General features: G+C 34.7%; 3 protein-coding genes and 1 non-coding gene across 4 annotated transcripts; 1 reads left to right on the forward strand and 3 right to left on the reverse strand.

Annotated features, from left to right (window-relative positions):
- Positions 1-8,468: 8,468 nt before the first annotated feature.
- Positions 8,469-8,539, forward strand: TRNAG-GCC (transfer RNA glycine (anticodon GCC)). The gene has a single exon. It is a non-coding gene; the product is annotated as a tRNA-Gly (tRNA).
- Positions 8,540-9,450: 911 nt separating this feature from the next.
- On the reverse strand, positions 9,451-10,526 carry LOC131623476 (uncharacterized). Its single transcript, XM_058894483.1, has one exon. The coding sequence runs from the start codon at positions 10,446-10,448 to the stop codon at positions 9,561-9,563; it is 888 nt and encodes a 295-aa protein (XP_058750466.1). The 5' UTR covers positions 10,449-10,526; the 3' UTR covers positions 9,451-9,560.
- Positions 10,527-12,812: 2,286 nt separating this feature from the next.
- LOC131623477 (uncharacterized) lies at positions 12,813-14,222 on the reverse strand. The gene has a single exon (XM_058894484.1). It carries the CDS (start codon positions 13,825-13,827, stop codon positions 12,943-12,945), a length of 885 nt encoding a protein of 294 aa, XP_058750467.1. The 5' UTR covers positions 13,828-14,222; the 3' UTR covers positions 12,813-12,942.
- A 771-nt stretch (positions 14,223-14,993) lies between these two features.
- On the reverse strand, positions 14,994-16,235 carry LOC131623478 (uncharacterized). The gene has a single exon (XM_058894485.1). It carries the CDS (start codon positions 15,980-15,982, stop codon positions 15,074-15,076), a length of 909 nt encoding a protein of 302 aa, XP_058750468.1. The 5' UTR covers positions 15,983-16,235; the 3' UTR covers positions 14,994-15,073.
- Between the last annotated feature and the right edge of the window lie 3,839 nt (positions 16,236-20,074).

The raw sequence follows: 20,074 nt of genomic DNA on the forward strand, positions 1-20,074 counted from the left end.
CCTTATCCCATTAATCATTTTCATTATTTGAATAATTTATCTTCTTCACAACAACACTTTGCTCTTTCTATATCTGCCCCCACTAAGCCAATAAGTTACTAGGAAGCTAGCAAACATGAGTGTTGGATAAAGGCCATGAATTTTGAACTAGATAAGTTGAAGCTCAACAAGACCTGAATTTTTGTTGATCCACCATTCAATGTCAAACCTATTGGTAGAAAATGGGTTTATAAAGTGGATCACAAGTTAGATGGGACAATTGAGATACACAAGGCTAGACTAGTAGCCAAAGGGTTATAATCAAGTGGAAGGACTTGATCAATTTTTTAGAAACTTTCTCACTAGCTGCAAAGATCACCACTATGAGAACATTACTTGTTCTAGCTTCTATAAAATCTTGGAATTTACATCAATTAGATATAAACAATGCCTTCTTGCATGGAGATTTGCATGAAGAAGTGTACATGCCAGTTCCTCAGGGAGTTACAAGTCCCATACCAAATCAAGTGTGTAAGCTACTGAAGTAACTATATGTATTGAAACAGGCCAACATGAAGTGCTATGAGAAATTGACAGATTTTTTAATCACTCAAGGTAAGAAAAATACATAAGAAGGGGGTTGAATTGTGTATTTTGAATTCTTTTTACTTTTTAAAACAACTTCAGAAACTGATTTTAGAGTTGATAGTAGCGGAAAGATATAAAGTGCATAAGCAATAAGTAAAAACACACACAAAGTTATCCCAGTTCCTCCCATAACTTGAGAGTAGTCCAGTCCCCTTGTCCAACAAGAGATTTTTCATTATAATCAAAAACTAATTACAAACTGCTCGAGCAATCCAACCTGAGACTTCCTTTGTTCAATTAATTTAGAAAGAGACTTCTGCTTAAGCAACCTAGTAAGAGACTTTCTTTGCTCAAGCAACCTAACAAGTGACTTCCTTTGCTAAAGCAACCTAGCAAGAGACTTCCAGTAAACTTCTAAAAAAATAATTTAGATAAAAAGACAAAAAGATGCACTTGATATACAATCAGAGGGGCATAAAAAATACAACATAATCAAATATTTAACACTTGAGATTTCTAAGATATTCAAGGATAAAAAATCTCAAGACTATGTGCAATACAACACAAATATATATGAAAACTCATCCCAAACACCAACCTCCATTACAAAAACAATTCCTACATCCTCACCTCAACCTATCAACACACATATCTCCCCTTCTGCACCTCATTCTCCTCAAATGACTACCCGAGCACAACATAATATTGTAAAATCTCGTAAGCTTTTCAACCTACACACATCATCCCACCAATCTATTTCTCCTTTACACACAAATCTCATTGATGCATTAAATGATCATAAATGGTAAATGACTATGATAGACGAATATGATGCTCTTATTGACAATAAGACGTGAGAATTAGTTCCTCGTCTCTCTAATGTTAATGTTATTCTAAGTTTGTGGATTTTCAAGCACAAGATGAAATCTGATGGTTCTTTTGAGTGATACAAAGCTCGTCCTGTAGGTAATGGTGAAAATTAACAATTCGGTGTTGATTGTGGTGAAACATTCATTCCTATTGTTAAGTTGGCCACTATTCATATAGTACTTAGCATTGCATTATCTAAGTCATTGTGTCTTTGTCAATTAGATGTCAAGAATGCCTTTTTGCATGGAAATCTCGATGAAATTGTGTATATGCACCATCCTCCTGAATTTCGTGACCCACAATATCCTGATCATAGATGTCTCCTCAAGAAGTCTCTTTATGATCTCAAACAAGCACTTATGTCTGGTACTAAAGATTCACCGACTATGTTGTCCAATTGGGCTTTTCTCACAGCATCTGAGCTCACTCTTTATTCATATATCATCACGATACTAATACTGCTTATATCCTTCTATATGTAAATGACATAGTTCTCAATGCTTCCTCTAATGCTCTTCGTAACTCATTATGTCTAAACTCATTATGAATTTGTTATGAAGGATTCGAGTCCTCTGAGTTATTTTTTAGGAATATCTGTCTCTAAACATACAGGTGGTCTCTTATTATCTCAAAAGAAATATGTAGAGGAAATTATAGAACGAGCAGTCATGTCCTCTTACAAGTCACCAGCTACACCAATTGACACTAAGACAAAACTAATTGGATCTTTTGGAAATCCTTATCATGACCCAACAAAATATTAAAGTACCCTTTAAATAATAGGAAAAATAAGGTTTTTTCTTTATCCACCTCCCTGTGGGGGTCACCCCCAGTGAAAACCCCACTTTACCCCTGCTTCGGGAATGCATTTCCGAAGTATTTTTTTTCTCTAAATTTTCCCAAACTTCGGAAGTAAATCTCCGAAAACACCAAAATGGGGGTGTTTTCAGAGATGCACTTCCGAAAACACCTTTTTTCAGATTTTAGGGTGTTTCGGAAGTGCATTTCCGAATTATGCAGAAGTCTCTTTTTTTTTTATGCTTTTTCTAATAGTCCCGTACGAAATATATACAAAACGTATAATATGTACAAAATGAAAAAGCCGAACAAAACAAACGACATATCAACGTAAAATACTAATATAATAAATAAAATTCAAATAATATATACAAACGGAGTCATAGTGTGCGGAATATATAATCCGAATACGAAAAAAATTAACCCGAACCCCTACTGGGTATGCCTAACCCTCTCTCCCTGGGACCTCCTCTGTCACCTGTATGCCGCCGCACGGCCCGCATCACCGACGATCCTCTCCACCACGGCGACTGCCTCTAGACCGCCTTGATCAATGATAGCTCGATCCAACGCGTACCGCCCAAGCATCTCTATCCGCTGGCAGTTCAGCAGGAGATCAATGGCATGGTCATCCTCAGCCTGCTGGTTCTCCAAGATCTCCTCGTATGCTGGCTTAGGAGCGCCGGGAGCGTCAGATGTCATCAGAGGATGTGACACCCGATAGAACCATGTGACATACCCCTCCACACTGTGCCAGTCCTGAGTGACCTGCATGCGACGATACTCCTCTGGGACCACATGACGCTCCCAATCCTCAAATATGCCAGTGAGCTACACTCGGGTCACTGTGTCGGGAGCAGCCTCAAAAGGTGACCTGGGTATCATCTGCACAAATCCAAACTGTCGCATGCACCGCTTAGGAAGATACCGCACCATGGTGTTGCTCCCGCATGCCAACCAACCAGAATATAACGAGATGCTGTCAAAGGCGATAACATCAGTGTAGTCGCTGAATGGCCTCCAACTGATGTCATCGTGCATCGTGCGGTCGAGGTACCCACGGTATGGTCCCACTGCATTGTTCCCCCTCCGGAGAATGTATCGGGCGGCCCTGGGCATGGCGTTCTCGTACTCAGGATCAACGCGGAAGCCGTGGATGCGGGGGAAGTAGGAGATGATCCAGCTCTGAAACACAAACACGATAATGTATTAAAAACAAATACGAAACATAAATAAATGTGAAACAATTAAAATGAAATGTACCGTCAGTAGTGTGCAGGATACAGTCAACTGCCTGGTCCTCCAGTTGGAGGCCTCATTCAGCTTCTGGTATAGGTATACCAGAATAGCTGACCCCCAGTTCAACTTGTGAACGATATTCAAGTCCACGAAGTAGCGGAGGTAGGTCACGTCGACATATCTTGCACTCTTGTCCACAAAGAGTGCATCGCCTACCACAAACATGAACCAGCACCGGAGAGCGCATGCACGGTGATACTCCACAAATAAGGCGTTATCCACCTCCTCGGATTCGGCCGCCGCCACCAGGTGGTTCTCGAAATATGCGCTCAGTATGATGAACCGGATATGAGGCCCATTTGTCGTCTGACACTCATAGTCAGCCATAACTGGCTCTATACTCAGATAGAGCGCCATCCACTCACTGGCTTCGATCCTCTGGATCCGGGAATGGTCCAGCAGCATCCCCCTAATCGGCAAATGGATAAGACAGTGCACATCGTGCAAGGTGATCGTCATCTCCCCAACCGGTAAGTGGAAAGAAGACGTCTCCCTATGCCACCTCTCCACAAAGGCCCCCTGCATGCCGTGGCTGATGGTGGTATATCCTGTCATGCACAACCCACCTAGCCCTGAAGCTGTCACCGCGTTGTTAAACCATTGCGCCTCTGGTTTAAAGAGACTGAAAATCTTCCGGGAGTGGTTCGCCTGTTTCAAAGTTTGTCTCTCCTGTTACATCAAAAACAAATAAAAAACACTGTTAATTAGACCGTTAAGAAAATGTTGAATAAACAGCTAAATTAAAAACGCTTAAATAATAAAGTCAGGCAAATTATAAAAAATACCTCTCCCCTAGATACGTCGAGCGACGTGCTCGTGGTAGGTAATTAGCATGGTCGTGTCATTGGGCCCTCCCGGGTAGCCCTCCTCCTGCTCATCCTCCTCCCCGTGTGGAGGGTCAACATCCGGTACCTCCTCCGCCTCGTGGTATGTAACTGCCTCCTCCTCCTCCTCCTCCTCTCGTACCTCCTACTGGCGGGAAGAAGAGACCCGAGCCAGACGACTCCTGGATCCAGATGAGGATGTACCCTCGTCCATCTACACGGGTACTCGCACACGACGACCCCGTCCCTGCATCGACGCCAGTTGCGCCGTCCGCTCGCGTCTAGCCGACACTCTAGGTCTCTCTCCCCTGTCTGATGCGTGCTAGGTTGCCTGCCATGTTCCTTAAAACAATTGAAATCAATAAGAGTGCGAAACAATTGAAAAAAAAATCAATTCTGGACCACTTCGGAAGTTCATTTCCGAAACTGGGAATGGAGGTGTTTTCGGAAATGAACTTTCGAAACACCCCTGCGAAGCAATTTCTGTAACTTCCATGGCAGACCCCAAAATCCAACATCAAAAATACTTTTAATGATTCTAAACAACCTAAATAGCAGTACCAACCTACCCCAATATAATTTTTACAATTTATAAATACCCTAAAAGAGATTTGAATCATAGATCTAAAAATTTAAAAACTTACCAATTGAAGAGATTGAGTAGCTTTAGGTTGAGATTGAGTAGCTTTTGGAATGCTTAACTGTAGACTACACACTTGCTTTTGCAAAAATTTTGAAGAGAAGAAGTTTGAAGATGATTTAGGGTAAAATGAATGGGGGAGGGGGCTGTTTTGCTTAATCTGCAAAACGCGCAGTATTTCAGAAATGCATTTCCGAAATGCTGTTTTCGAAAATGCATTTCCGAAATAAGACAATTTTTTTTAAAAAAAGGCGTTTTCGTAGATGCATCTCCGAAAACAGCATTTTTTTGCATTTCGGAAATGCATTTCCGAAGTAAGGAGTATTTTGGATTTTTCACCAGAGGTGACCAAGAAGACATGGGGGTGGATAAAGAAATTTCCAAAAATAATACCATAATGTATGCAGTATTAGAGTATTAGTTGGTAAGAACTAAGAAGCAATGTTTTAAAAATCGAACCGGACCGGTCGGTTCAACCGGTTGGACTGGGAATTGGAGATGAACCCAGTTGGGTCAACCTTTCAAAATCGTTAGTCGGTCAAAATCAAAATTAAATCAAAAAAATTGGATTGAACCGTCCAAAACCAATCGAACAAAAGACTCGGAGTCGGTTTTATAAAACCGCTCGGTTTAAAAAAATGCATCAAATTGGCCATTTTTTAAAAAAGTTCAAAATGTCAATATCAAATCTTAACATATATTTCCGAATCACAAAAAATAATTATGAATTTTTAACAACCATACAAATTTCTAAGTTTTGTCCTTCCGTTATAGTTTTTTTTTTTCAACCACTCTATCTTCTTCACGCGTCTTTTTCAAATATTGTCATGCTGTATAGCTCAATATTAGTTGTCGTTTAAGTCAATATTGTATGTTGGTGACTTATTGTTAATAATGATTTGTTTGTCATACTTTTTTTATTATTTAATTAAATATATTATATTGTTTATTTTTTACATTCTATCTTATTTAATTTAGATTATCTTAATTATGTGAACTTTACTTTAGTTATTATATTCTATTATTTTAATTTTGGTATAAATTAGTTTAACTTAATTATTTTATTGAGATTAATTATTATGCACTATTAGTGTAAAAAGTTTTACAACGTCAATTCATCACCATCATCCGTTTGCATTACTTTATAGGTGGTTAAAATAAAAGTCAAACTTCTCCCAACATTAGACATCTATAATTAAATATTTTTACACTGTTGGTGGATACCAATTAAATTCTATTTTATTAAGTCGTGAACATATATATATATATTATATGTGTGGCATATTTATGAAATTTAAATTTATATTATTATTATTTTATTTAATAAATAGTTGAACCAATTGAATCTTAAACCAAAAATTTCATATGTTCAATCTCCCATTCGGTTTCTAAAAGTCATATTAAAAAGCTAGCTACAAAAATGGCACTTAAATGAGCGGGAAAAATAAATTGACCAAAACGCCATTAAGGCCAATATATAAATTCAAAAATTAAAATTTTAAGTGTGAACTAAGCTCATGGCAATTCATTTGGCTCTGAACAAACTAAACCAGCGAGCTAGGGTTCCCAAATTTGGATGAAAGAAGCGATACTGCTGCTGCAACTTAAATTCAATGACTCAAGCAGTTGCGGTGGCCGTAACCCGGTACTGTGATACAAGAGGGTGAGGTGTGGAGGTAAGCTGTTGCTGCAAAGATGTAGAGAGCTTTTTACGTTTGTTTCAATGACTGTCATATTTACTTTGTAGAGAAGCTTAGAAAGGTTTTAAGGTTAGAGTGTAAGTTTGTTTCAAAATTTGAGTTTTTGTTGGCTTTTTACGCTTCATATATATACCAGCCTAAGCAACAAATTAAAGAAGACAAGAATACTTATGTTCCTCAAATGTCACCTAGTTTTTGTTTTTATGCAATTATATCATCTTTATTAGTCAACAGAGTTGTACTGTTACGGTGAGAGGCAATTGATGCTGATTTATTTCTTCTATATATGTATGTAATGTGCCAATAAAATATTGTTTCAAATGTGTAATTGCAAAAGAGATAACCAGTAGACAAAAGTGGGAGGACATTGAGCCAAAACCCAAATAAGATTATCCAAATTTAAAGGCAATCTAATCTAATATAAATAATTTAGGTTTACAAATTTCAAAAGAATAGAGTTGGAAGAGCCAAAAGAGTTTTGTCCTATCTTTAAATTTCTATTGTATTGTTTGACGCTGATGCTGTTTTGGGTGTATTTTATGTGTATGGTTGTGTGCTGTATTCTATGGTTGCTACTGCTGTTTTTTGAGTTTTTTTGTTGCAGCTTGATGTGTAAGTCAAATGTTACAGAACTATTGTATTTTGTGTCTAACCTTTGTACACCTTGTGCTTCGGTCAGGAAATTTAAATTCAATTTTAGCTTTTTCTGACAAAGAAGAAGAGAGAAATTTATATTAACAGTCTCTGATCATGATAAAGTTAAAGATTTATCTTTTTATTAATTCCATTTGAATTCTGATGCTGTTTCATGGCAGTTCATTTATTCTTGCACCAAATATAGATCTACTTGATGCATGATGCTATTGTGAATTGATACGACTACTTGTATCTGTTCTTTCCTGTAAGTTGCATATGTACTTAGTGTGTTACTTTTACTAATGACAATGTTACTTTACAGGATCAAACTTCAGGACGGATGATTGGTGTCGAATGTGAGTCAAATGGTCTCTATTATCTCTGCCAAATCATGAATGCGCCGTACCGTTGATTCTCCTCTTGCAATACATGGTCAGTTGGGTCACTCATCCCAAACTTCAACTATTGGTGCCTAGTCTTTCCAAATAATCTAAGCAAACATCGAATATCAAAATTACAAAAATCCACAAAAGTTTCTTTCATTAGTGAAATTGATCATCAAATCTTTCTTCAGGTCAATTTGGTCGAGTATATTTTTGTAATATCGTTATATTTAGGGGTTAAGTGAGCAACACAAGTGGTTTGCCTTTGTACCACTTCACTAGCTCTACTATAGTGAAGTGGCGGGCCTTCTGAATTTGTGCCAATAACATTCTAGTTCTGTCTTATTAAACTGATATATATCACTATAGACCTTATGATGTTAATATGTTTATTTACACAATATAATTAAATTAAAACCTGACTTTGTTTATTTTCTATTGATAATTATAATATATTGAATTCATTAGCTTAGGCCCCAAATTTGCATTTTTTTACTAAGATTCAGTATTTGATTTTGATCTTGCATCCTCATCCATACCATAGATAAATATATAATTCACCATGCTGAAATTCAACTTTATTGAACATCATTGACCTTTATTTAATCCATAAAGTTACGGTAGAGTTGTAACATTTAGTATGGTGATCAGTTCATTCTTCATCTGCCAACAATTTATTGAAAAGCATGAAGATATTTTTACAAGGCATATAGACTATAAATACATACATTTGCAGTAGCACAAACAAGAAGCACCAGTGGTCTAGTGGTAGAATAGTACCCTGCCACGGTACAGACCCGGGTTCGATTCCCGGCTGGTGCATGGTATTTTTTTAGTCTTTTATGAAAAAATATCTCTGAGCTCCTTTAATTTTTTGTGCTGGCGAAATTTTTATAATCATTAGATGACATAGGGAGATTAATTGATATGTTGTTGCCCCATTTTCTGGATAATTTATATTGGTCTTGCATTTGATGAATATTGATGCATAGTTTGGCCAAGTATGTGCTACATGCATGATATGGCTATACTATTCTGTGACCCAACTTCATATCTACTATTTTATCATTAATAGAATGCATGTTAGCATCTGATTTTAATACGTACTCTGTGATTGAAGTGGTAATGTTTCCTATACACTCAGCTTCCAACTCATCCCTTTCTTTTTCACTTGGCATCACATGGATAAACAGAACTCTGCATTTTCCTAATATAAAATTTCAATCTCTCAAGTAGCATGCATTATTTTGAATTTGTCTGCTTTCAGTGGATCAATTGGAGGCATGAGGAATCTTCTTGTCCTGGTATTAATACAATTAGTACAGTATGATGACTATACTTTGCAGTGTCCCAAACTTCATCATATCTATTGTTTAATCAATTATTAATATAATGCATGTTAACTCCTAATTTTAATACTAATTTGATGGTCCTCGTAGATGAAACACAACTAGCTTATTTATTGCTGTTATTAACATATAAAACTTTAGAACACATGGGTTTTTATTTAAATAGTAATGATTTACACTTATATGCGACTGAATTAATAGATTAAATTTTATTAGTCAGTTACTTAATTACTTCTTTGGTGACTCTTGAAGTGAAAATGTTTGCTGACTGGTTTAACTTCTCTTTCCTTTCAGATATTTTAATGCATAACATTTGGAAGAAAAGGGGAAATTGAAAGATAAAGATTTTGAAGGTAACTGATCAAGAGAGATAGATGTTGAACTAATAGTATTTGATCCTTAAGATAATAATATTCACATTCATGTACAGATATGTAAGTATGTAACACTCATTAGGGAACATTGAGTGCGCACAAATCATATAGACACTATGATTAGTGGTTGAATATGTTAAGAAGTGAAACTCTATTTCTAATTAGTTTTCTTGACATGCGCTCAACTCCTATTTCTAGATCTTGAATGCACATCTCCAAATTTTCCAGTTGACTTTGAACATTTTCAGTACATGTAAGCTTGTTGCTGATGAGAGGCTGCAATGCTGCATCCACCTTCGCAAATTCATTTGTGTCTGATTCTTGAAAATCACAAACTACTCTTTTAGAATGCATCAGCTTGGATATTGCTGACCATCTTCCGTTCTTTGACTGTCCTTTTGGATCAGAGATAAATAGCAACAAATGTTCTAGTGAGTTTAGGGTTATGGATTCTGCTTCTTTCAAGGATTGAAGCATGGGCGAAGAGTTATTTTCTTTATTGTTTGAGGAAGAAGAAATCAACTCATTCTTCATTGATTTCAAATTTACCAACGCCTTTCGGATTTGCTTCTTCATGCTCTTCCTTAAAGCCATGTATTTTGCACCCTCAACTGTGAATCCAGTTTCATTGCCTCTCCTTCTGATTATTGATTGTAGTTCATGGATGCTTTCGGTTGATATCAAAAGAAAATCCTTAGCTATACTACAGATATCCAAGATCCTAAGTGATCCTTCTAGTAGGTCATCGACACTTTTTTCATTGCACTCTTGTACTAAGGTTTGTTGCTCAATCGGCAATTGAAGCAAATTATCAATGCAGTCATGCAAATCCTGCATGCCAATAAGTTTGTTGCATACCGAGGATGATGACGCTGAACAAGCGCCTTCAGAACTCTTCAATCTTTGCAAATTGTCCTCAAGTTGTGATACAAGAGGGTGAGGTGCGGAGGGTAAGCTGTTGCTGCGAAGATGCAGAGAGCTCTTTGTGTTTGTTTCAATGACTGCCATTTTTCTTCCCAGAAAACAAAAGGTTAGTAGATGAAAATATACAAAAGTTTAAAACTTGAGTTTTGGTTGGCTCTTTTGCTTCATATATATATAGCAAACACATCAAGGGGACAAGAAGAATATTTTTGTTTGTTAAATGTCACCTAATTAGCATGCAACTATATCATCTTCATTTTAATCTCAGCTACCTCAACATGATCTGTCAATACTCTCCATGCACCAAGCTTCCAACTCATCCCTCAATTGTTTTCTTTGGAATTGCGTTGATTCTGACAAACTGGCATCTTTACAATATAATACTGAGAAATGCATTATGCATGCATTGTTAATGGAGGTTTAGTGGGAAGATGAGAAGATGCTGTTTTAAAGCATGATTATCTTTTAGTATATGAAATTGTCTGCCTGCAACAGGACATATTGAAGGCAAGGAAAGTCTTGATCTTCAGCTACTTGTTGGTGGCGATGTTTATGCAGTGTTCCCAGCTTGACACCTATTAGTATATGTTACCATTTTGTTTGTTGCAGTTACTTGTCTCATTAACATGTGAAAAAAACAATTGACGTGTGATGGCTTGAGGAGTTTTTATTTTATTTTAAATAACTCATTAAGAGTACTGTAACATTTCCAAATGGAGGGCATCCAAAGGGATAATTTTAGTGTAAGTATAGTTGGACATTAAAATTAAAGTATAATTTAACTTTTTCTTTCTTTCAATACTTTCATGTAAGTCAACTGATTAAGACTGTTACAATGAGGCTATTGATACTAATTTATTTCTTAGGTGTGTATGCGCCAATAAAATATTGTTTCAAATGTGGAATTGCACAAATATCTATTCCTTGATGGGTGTTACTGTTTGCTACTAATGGATTAAATCCTGCTCAACCTGTAAACAGGTGCGGTCCTGTGCGGCCCTGCATAATTTGGAAGGGACCAAGGAGAATGGAATTGGAAGAACCTAGAGATTTTTGTGCAATTATCATATCTCTGTTGTAACTTGTATTTGTCCTTTTTGTCCATCCATCTCAGTTGCATCTGTCATTTATGTGTCTGGATGTCCAGTTAATATTATGTCGATCAGTCGATTTACTCGTTCTTTCTTATGACTGTTGTTTGTTACCTTTACAAATAAAAATGTTAATTTGCAGGACCAGACTTCTTCAGGATGGATGATTGTGTCGGATGTGAGTCATATGGTTTCTATTATCGCTATCAAATCAACATTTGTTTTACTTTTCTTTTCACTTCCATGATAATGATATTTTCAAAGCAAAATTCATATTATATCAAAATCTTGCATTCAATAATGTACTTCATTTGCATGCACGCGTGGACTATTCTGATAGATGAAACCATGACTGCAATTCTTATATGCACATGTCTCTGTTGAAGAGACAAGAACTGCATTAGTTATTGTTTCCATGCATTAAAATAAAGCTGTAAACTTGTGAATGAAAACACCAACCCAATTTTCATGATCACCAATATGTGTTTTTTATGCATCTCATTTCGTGTCTAATTTAAAAAATTAAACTGCTTAATGGTTAACAGATATGAGATCTCAAGTCTCAACTCTGATTCAAAAACATGTCGTTAGGTATATATTAATTTAAAGCAATATAACCATGATCTAAATAAAGTTATCTAAAGAAATTATATCATGTTGATTTGATTCTCATCTTCCAACTCATATCCCTATATTTTAACTTGGCATCACATGGATAAACAGCATCTCTGCATGTTGCTAATATAAAATTTCAGTCTGCAAATCATGCATCTTAATGTCTATTATATCATTTGTTTGCAGAAGAAGAAGCTATTCTATTCTAAAGTAGCATGCAGTCTTTGAACTTGTCTGCCTTCAGTGGATCAATTGGAGGCAAGAGGAATCTTCTTGTTTAGGTATCGATACAATTAGTACATTATGCTGGCTATATTTTACAGTGTCCCCAACTTCACATAATTTATTTAGTCAATATTCATTGCTAATATAATGCATGTTAGCTCCTAATTTTAATACTAATTCAATGGTTCTCGGTAGATGAAACACAGCTAGCTTCTTTATCTCTATTATTAGCATATAAAATTTGTGAATATGTGCAAAGTTTTTATTTAATCATGGGCCTAATGAAAGTTATAAGATTGACAACTCTGATATGCATTTAAAATGACTTTGCGTATCATGTTGACATACTTAATTTTTGTGGAGGTTCACGATTATTCTATTTTAATCGTCCTCCACTTTTTTCATCCTTCATTATATTTTTTACCAAAAAGAAAACATAAATTTATAGAGTGAAAAAGTTTGTTAAAAGATAAGAATTAAAATTTGAAGGGAACTGAGCAAAAGAGATAGATGTTGAAGTAATAAGGGTTAGATCCCTAGATAATAATATTGACATAGTAAAAAAGAAGATCTAATCACAATCATGTACAGTTATGTAGCACTCTTGGTGGAAAATTGAGTGCACAAAAATCATATGGACACTATGGTTAGTGGTTAAATATGTTAAGAAGTGAAACTCTATCTCTAATTAATTTTCTTGATATTTGTTCAACTCCTGTTTCTAGATCTTGAATGCACATCTCCAAATCTTCCAAATGACTTTTAAAATTTTCAGTAGATGAAGACTTGTGGCTGATGAGAGACAACAGAGCTGCATCCACTTTCTCAAATTCATTTGTGTCTGAATCGTGAGAGTCACAAACCACTCTTTTAGAATGCATCAACTTGGATATTGCTGACCATCTTCTGTTATTTGAGTTTCCTTTTGGATTACAGATAAATAGCAGCAAATGTTCTAGCGAGCTTATAGTGACTGTTTCTGCTTCTTTCAAGAATCCAAGCATAGGTGATGAACTATTGTCTTTGTTGTCTGAGGAAGAAGCAATCAACTTCATTGCTTTCAAATTTACCAACGCCTTCTGAATTTGCTTCTTCATGTTCTTCCTCAAAGTCATGTATTTTACACACTCAGCTTTGAATCCGGTTTCAATTCCTCTCTTTCTTCTGATGACTGATTGTAGTTCATGTGTGTTTTCCTTTGATAGCAAAAGGCATTCCTTAGCTATACTGCAAATATCCAAGATCCGAAGTGATCCCTCTAGTAGGTCATTGACACATTTTTCATTGCACTCTTGTGCTAAGGTTTGTTGTACAATTGGTAATTGAAGTAAGTTATTGACGCAATCATGCAAATCCTGCATGCCATTAAGTTTGTTGCATATCAAAGATGATGACACCGAAGAGGCACCTTCCGAAGTCTTCAATCTTTGTAAATGGTCCTCAAATTGTGATATAAGAGGGTGAGATGTGGATGGTAAGCTGTTACTGCGAAGATGCAGAGAGCTTTTTGTGTTTGTTTCAATGATTGCCATTTTTTCTTCTCAGAAAACAGAAGTTTAGAAGGTGGAAATATACAAGAGTTTTTGTGAATACTTGAGTTTTGGTTGGCTTTTTCGCTTCATATATATAGCAAACAAATGAAGGAGACAAGAAGAATATTTTTGTTTCTTAAATGTCACCTGATTAGTATGTAATGATATCATCTCGATTTGGATCTCGGCTACCTCAACATGATCTGTCAATACTCTCCATGCACCTCCAACTCATCCTTCAATTGTTTTCTTGGGAATTGCGTTGATTCTAACAAAATGACATTTTTACAATATAATACTCAGAAATGCATTATGAATGCATTGTTAATGGAGCTTTAGTTGGAAGATGAAAAGATGCTGTTTTAAAGCATGATTACCTTTTAGTCTATGGAATTGTCTGCCTGCAACAGGACATATCGAAGACAACGAAAGTCTCTTGATCTTCAGCTACTTGTTGGTGGCGATGTTTATGCAGTGTTCCCAGCTAGACACCTACTAGTATATGTTACCATTTTGTTTGTTGCAGTTACCTGTCTCATTAACATGTGAGAAAGAGCAGTTGATGCATGATGGTTTGCCGAAATTCACGTTGGAAACAATAATATTTAAAGAGCATTATTACTTTTTTTTTTCAACTTGTTTGATTAATAATTTCTTGTAGCATTTCCTATGATCCTGTTGGTTTGAAAATTACGACAGATAAAAAACATGCATGCTTTGGTTTCTCGCCATTTTTATATTATTTTGTAGAGATTGTCTCACCTCTCAATTGAGTCTAAGAGGTGTAGTGAAGGGACAGGTTGGATTAGCTGATGAGAGTTTTGCTATTACTCCCTTTGACCCTAAGTTCAATAACCTTCATGAAAAGAGTGGAATATTTTGAAACACCTTTCTCGCTAAAGAGATTTCTGTACTTAAATTAAACTTAATGATATAAGTTCATTAACTTTGGGACTAAAAGTAGAAAAATAAGCAGAAAAAAACACAATTGATAACCATCATCAAGTATTAGTACATAAGTTTTGGAGCTAAGTTTTACAGCCATAACAAAAAAAAGTTTTCAACATGAAATGGAATATGGATAAAGTGTCAAAATGATGCCAAATCATACATGAAAAGAAACATAATAACACAAGAAGAAAAAGTTAGAGAATGGTTTTCTTCCAAAGCTAAAATACAAGAAGCCAATTTCATTAATTCATTGACATGACATAATTACAAAACATTCATTCAAATTTATACAAAACTAATGATTAAGGATGTTGAGAAGAGAAACTCTAATCCTAATAAACCGTTTAAAAAGAACTTCAAGTGCTTCCACAAACTCTTGAACAACAGACTCCAAATTTTCCAATTGATTCTGCAAATGATTCACATTATCCGATTTTCTTGTCACATTAAACACAAAAGACTGCAAAGCAGCATCAACATTGGAAAACTCATTCTGATCACCTTCTTGTGTGGAAGAAACCTTCTTGTTTTGCATCATAAGCTTCGAAACCAACGACCAATAATTACTTGGTTTCGATTGCGCCGGTCCAGAGATAAATACTAAAAGTGACTCCATCATAGAAAGAGTAATCACTTCCACATCTCTTAACAAACTAACCAAAGTCACTTTTTCATGATCCTTATTATTGCTAGGAGATAATAATTTTCCTTTACCTTTCTTCGAATTAGTCTTCAAATTCTCCAAACCTTTGAGGATTGCTTTCTTTACTACCTTCCTAGAAGCCAAGAATTTCCTCACCTCGGCCGTTACCTCCATTTCGCCTCCTCTTTTCCGTCTCATAATCGACTGAAGTTCACGTGCGCATTCCTTCGTATGAATTAGAGAATCCTTTGCTACCGAACACACGTCAAGGAGTCTCAAAGATCCGTCTAGAAGCTCGTCTATCCATTTCTCTTGACGCGCGTGGACAAGGACTTGTTGTGTAAGAGGTAGCAAAACCAAATTTTCAACGCAATCATGTAACGCTTGAAGATCGGTTAGCTTCCGACCGAACAACGATGAAGTGTTGACTTCATCTAAAGACTCCAAACTTGCCAAATGTTGATTGCATTGTAGAATGAGAGGGTGCGGTTTCGAAGGCAGGCTTTTCGAGCGAGGTTGGTGATGTGATGTTGGACTAAAAGGATCAATTGTAGTTGCCATTGGTTTTTTTTTCTTCACAAAAGAGAAGAAAAGATCTTTTGAATTTGGATCTACCTTTCAGATTAGTTCAATATATATATTGAGAGTTGAAGAGACACAAGGAATCAAATAGTAACAAAAATCCATAATGAGCTAACTGATTTAGATTCAGATCTATGGAAAATCTCAGTAATGTTAATACAATGTCTCATTCATAGGAACACTACAACTCACATACTTAATATTTTTGTCTCTTAATACACTTTCCTATTGCAAGGTGTTTCTTCAATTCAATGCAATTAATGCAAGTATAAAATTAACTTTTCATAGAATCACTTATTTGTTGTATTATAAATGAGGTATAAGTACAAAATACAGATTGAATTAGTTGTACATATTACTATAGCAAGTTCTGTGCAGTCTTTCCTACACAAAGGGAAGTAGTAATAATTAATATACACTTTCATTATAGGAAAGACAAAAATCACGTTGTTCATTGAATTTTAGATTCATAAAATAAAAGAACATGTGCAAACATTAAAATTTGACCTTTTTTAATCATCAACTTACCTAACTACACTTGTTATCTTGACAGCAGTTTGGATTCAAATTGACTTTGAATCCCATGTGGGATTGATAATAATTGATGTGGAGAGGTTTCTAATTTTGCTAATGCTACTCCACCTCCTTCTTTTTCTCCATCATTTTTGTCATGTTATATTTTTTTATTACAAATATGAGAAATAAGACTTTGTTGAGAGATGATTTCAATAGAGAAAATACAAAAAACATTCAACTTTGGTTGGCAATTAGGTTGATAAAAAATTTCAATAAAAAGTATTTATTTTATATATATATATATATATATATATATATATATATATATATATATATATATATATATATATATATATATATATATATATATATATATATATATATATATATATATATATATATATATATTGGTAATGTTATATCTTTTTGTGTGTTGAGTAAATTGTTAAGTGTTTTGTTCTGGAACCAGAAATAGATGTAGTTGAAGAATTGATGATCTTGAACGGTGCCTTTGATCTTCTTAATGGCGGCATGTAGTGGATCTGTATGGTTAGCACTTCAACGTTCAAATCAGTTCAAAATTCAAGATGAGTATAGTGAAAGTGGAGATAAGAGAATGTACTTTTCTCTTGGCGTGTGAACTGATTTTATACCTTGAGTCAAGTGAAGTGAATTTGAGATGAATTAGACCCTAGTCATTTGAGCTTTTGGCTGGTCCAGTACAGTTACCCCCAAGACTTTGTCGGACATTGAAGGAGTCGGAGGAAGCCTTAAGTGATGTTTGTCTGCCTTTAAGATGTGGTCCGATGTAAAATAGAACTGAAACGTCTGGAATTAGTTGAAAAAGCAGTAGGGAACAATCGCATTAAATGCAATGTTTCATCCTCTTCTTTGAGAATATTGCTAGAAGCAATCTTCCATGTTTCGCTCAAAGTTTTTTCAACTTTTTTTCTATTCTCTTGTTTTGCTAATCACACATAACCAGATAATATCTTAACCTAAGCTTTTATCTTCAACATTTCATGTTTTCTAGCTAGGATGCATGATAATACGACTGAAGTAGTTACCGATTTTGAAGTTAAAACTTTGTATGCTTTTATAATGGGGACATCCCTTGATTCTCATCTCACCCCTCTTAATAGTGATCGCCTAGAACCACAAATCATACCTTTATTTGACGATTCTGACTAAAAAAGGATATCTGAGAATTCCTTAGAGGAAGGAACCTCTTCATCCAGCTCATTAGATGCTCATATCAAATGTTGGCAAAGAAGTTAATCGCGTTAAGGCTCCTATGCCCCCTCGCATATTATCTGAGAAAGAAATCCAAGCCAATTGACAGAGGAGAGAACTCACTAAGGGTTATATTCAACTTCACTTGAATACAAATAACTGTGAACCCAATGATGATAAGGTGAAGGCCCACTTGGAACCTTTGAAGGCAGCCAGATGTAGAAAAGCTTGACTGGATGGATACAGAAGTAATGGGCACTTCCCCTATTCTACGCACTGAGGTTGCTATAAATGTAGATGAAATTGTGGTCGACGATCCCCTGGATGGTTATTTCTCCAATGGAGTGAAGTAAGAGGATATGTAGTTCTTTTGACAACTGTGCGATCTCGTTCTACGAGTGTTTATTCAAAAGAATAGAACTGAGGTTGTCCTTCTTTGACTTTGAGTCTTGAAATATTTAAAAGTGCATTTTAAATAGTGCATTTTAGAGTTCTCTAGTGACACTTTTATGTTAAATGTGTATTTGTGCTATTATTTTACAGAGAAGCAAGTTTCCACGAACATGTTTGTTTTAACATTTCTAGACGCATTTGTGAACATGACTTAGTAATTAGACCTTTGCCCAAAATACTAGTTAAAATTTGATGAGCTTTATTTTATTTTAGGGCTAAATATACTTTATTCCCTGTAATGTTAGCGAGATTCGGTTTACCTCATATAAAAAAAATTAATTAATCTCTTGTAATATTAAGATTATATGCCTTTGACCCCTCAGTTGACCAATTAACACAAAATCATGACATTTACTGACAAGGTAGTCCAAGGTAGTCCAGGTGTCATTTTATTTATTTTAAAATTCACGTGGATTTTTTAATTATTTTTTATTTTATTTTTTTAATATTGTTTCTTCCAATTTAAAAATATAAAAAATTTAAAATAAAATAAAATAAAAAGTCCACATGGATTTAAAAATAAAAATAAATAACACTTGGACTGTCACGTCAATAAATGTCAAGATTCTATGTTGACTGATTAACAAAGGGGCTTAATTAACAGAATTTAAATATTACAAAGGGGAATAAAAAAAACTTATAGGAGATAAGCCAAAACTGACCAACATTGTAGGGGATGTAGTATATTTAACCCTTTATTTTAATTAATTAATAATAATAATAATAATAATAATAATAATAATAATAATAATAATAATAATAATAATAATAATAATAATAATAATAATAATAATAACAACATTGTTGATTTTTAGAGTTATTACGTGAATTCTGAAATGTTTTGAGTTAACCCTATTAAACAAGTAAAAGTTATAGAATTATATTATTATTTTGTTGGTGGCTTTACATAAGTAATAATATTTGTTTTTATCTTGTTGATGACTTTTAGGGTCAACTTGAGTGATAGTTGAATAATTTTGAGTTAATTGGATAGTTTAAGTTATTTGTTTTATCATTGCGAGAGTTGTCAATTTAGGACTTTAAGATATCTTAGAGTATTCTAGAGTTATTTTGAATTATTTTAGAGTTGTAGGAATGGATGTATAGTTGTTAGAGTTGTCAACAGATTTGTTAGAGTTGGTATAAAATTGTCAGAGTTGGTTTTGAGTTATCACGAATCATATTTTTATTTGTTTGAGTAACTCTGACATATTTAGAGTTGATTTTTGAGTTGCTTATAGTTATGTCTGACGAACCCTAGAGTTAAAGTTGAGAGATTTGACTCTTTAAAGTTGTTTTTAGTTATTTTATTATTTGAGTAAGACAACATGAGTTATCAGAGTTAAAATTGAATAATTTTGACATGTTTTTTAGGTGTTTTGATATATTTGTGAGCAATAATACATTTTTCTTTGTTCATAAGTGTTTATAATTTTTTATATAATTATTGAGTTTAATTGTATAATGATGAGTTGAGTAATTTAGAGAAAATGATTGTTTGGCCTTACATTGACAAATTTGTGGTTCGGAGAGAACCTTGTTTTGAGGTGGTTCATAGAGAACCTTGTATTTAGTGAGTGTTAATTAATACTAGATACGAGATAGGTAAACAAGGTCCAGTGTTCAGAAAGAGCCATAGACGGTCTCACTGTTAAGATAGAATATTTTTCAGAGAGGAATTGGAGACATGGATAAATATGTAACATAACTCGGACATCCAAAACTTTTGGTACCACATGCATATCTGAGGAGGATTACACAATATCTCATATGTGCATTTTATTTGGTTGTGAATGAGAATTGTTATGTATGTTTGAGTTTTGATTAAATATATTATCCTTGTTGTTTAATACACCAATAACTTCTGTA

The sequence above is a fragment of the Vicia villosa genome, unplaced genomic scaffold (assembly GCF_029867415.1).
Source record: "Vicia villosa cultivar HV-30 ecotype Madison, WI unplaced genomic scaffold, Vvil1.0 ctg.000073F_1_1, whole genome shotgun sequence".
Taxonomy (NCBI): Eukaryota; Viridiplantae; Streptophyta; class Magnoliopsida; order Fabales; family Fabaceae; genus Vicia; species Vicia villosa.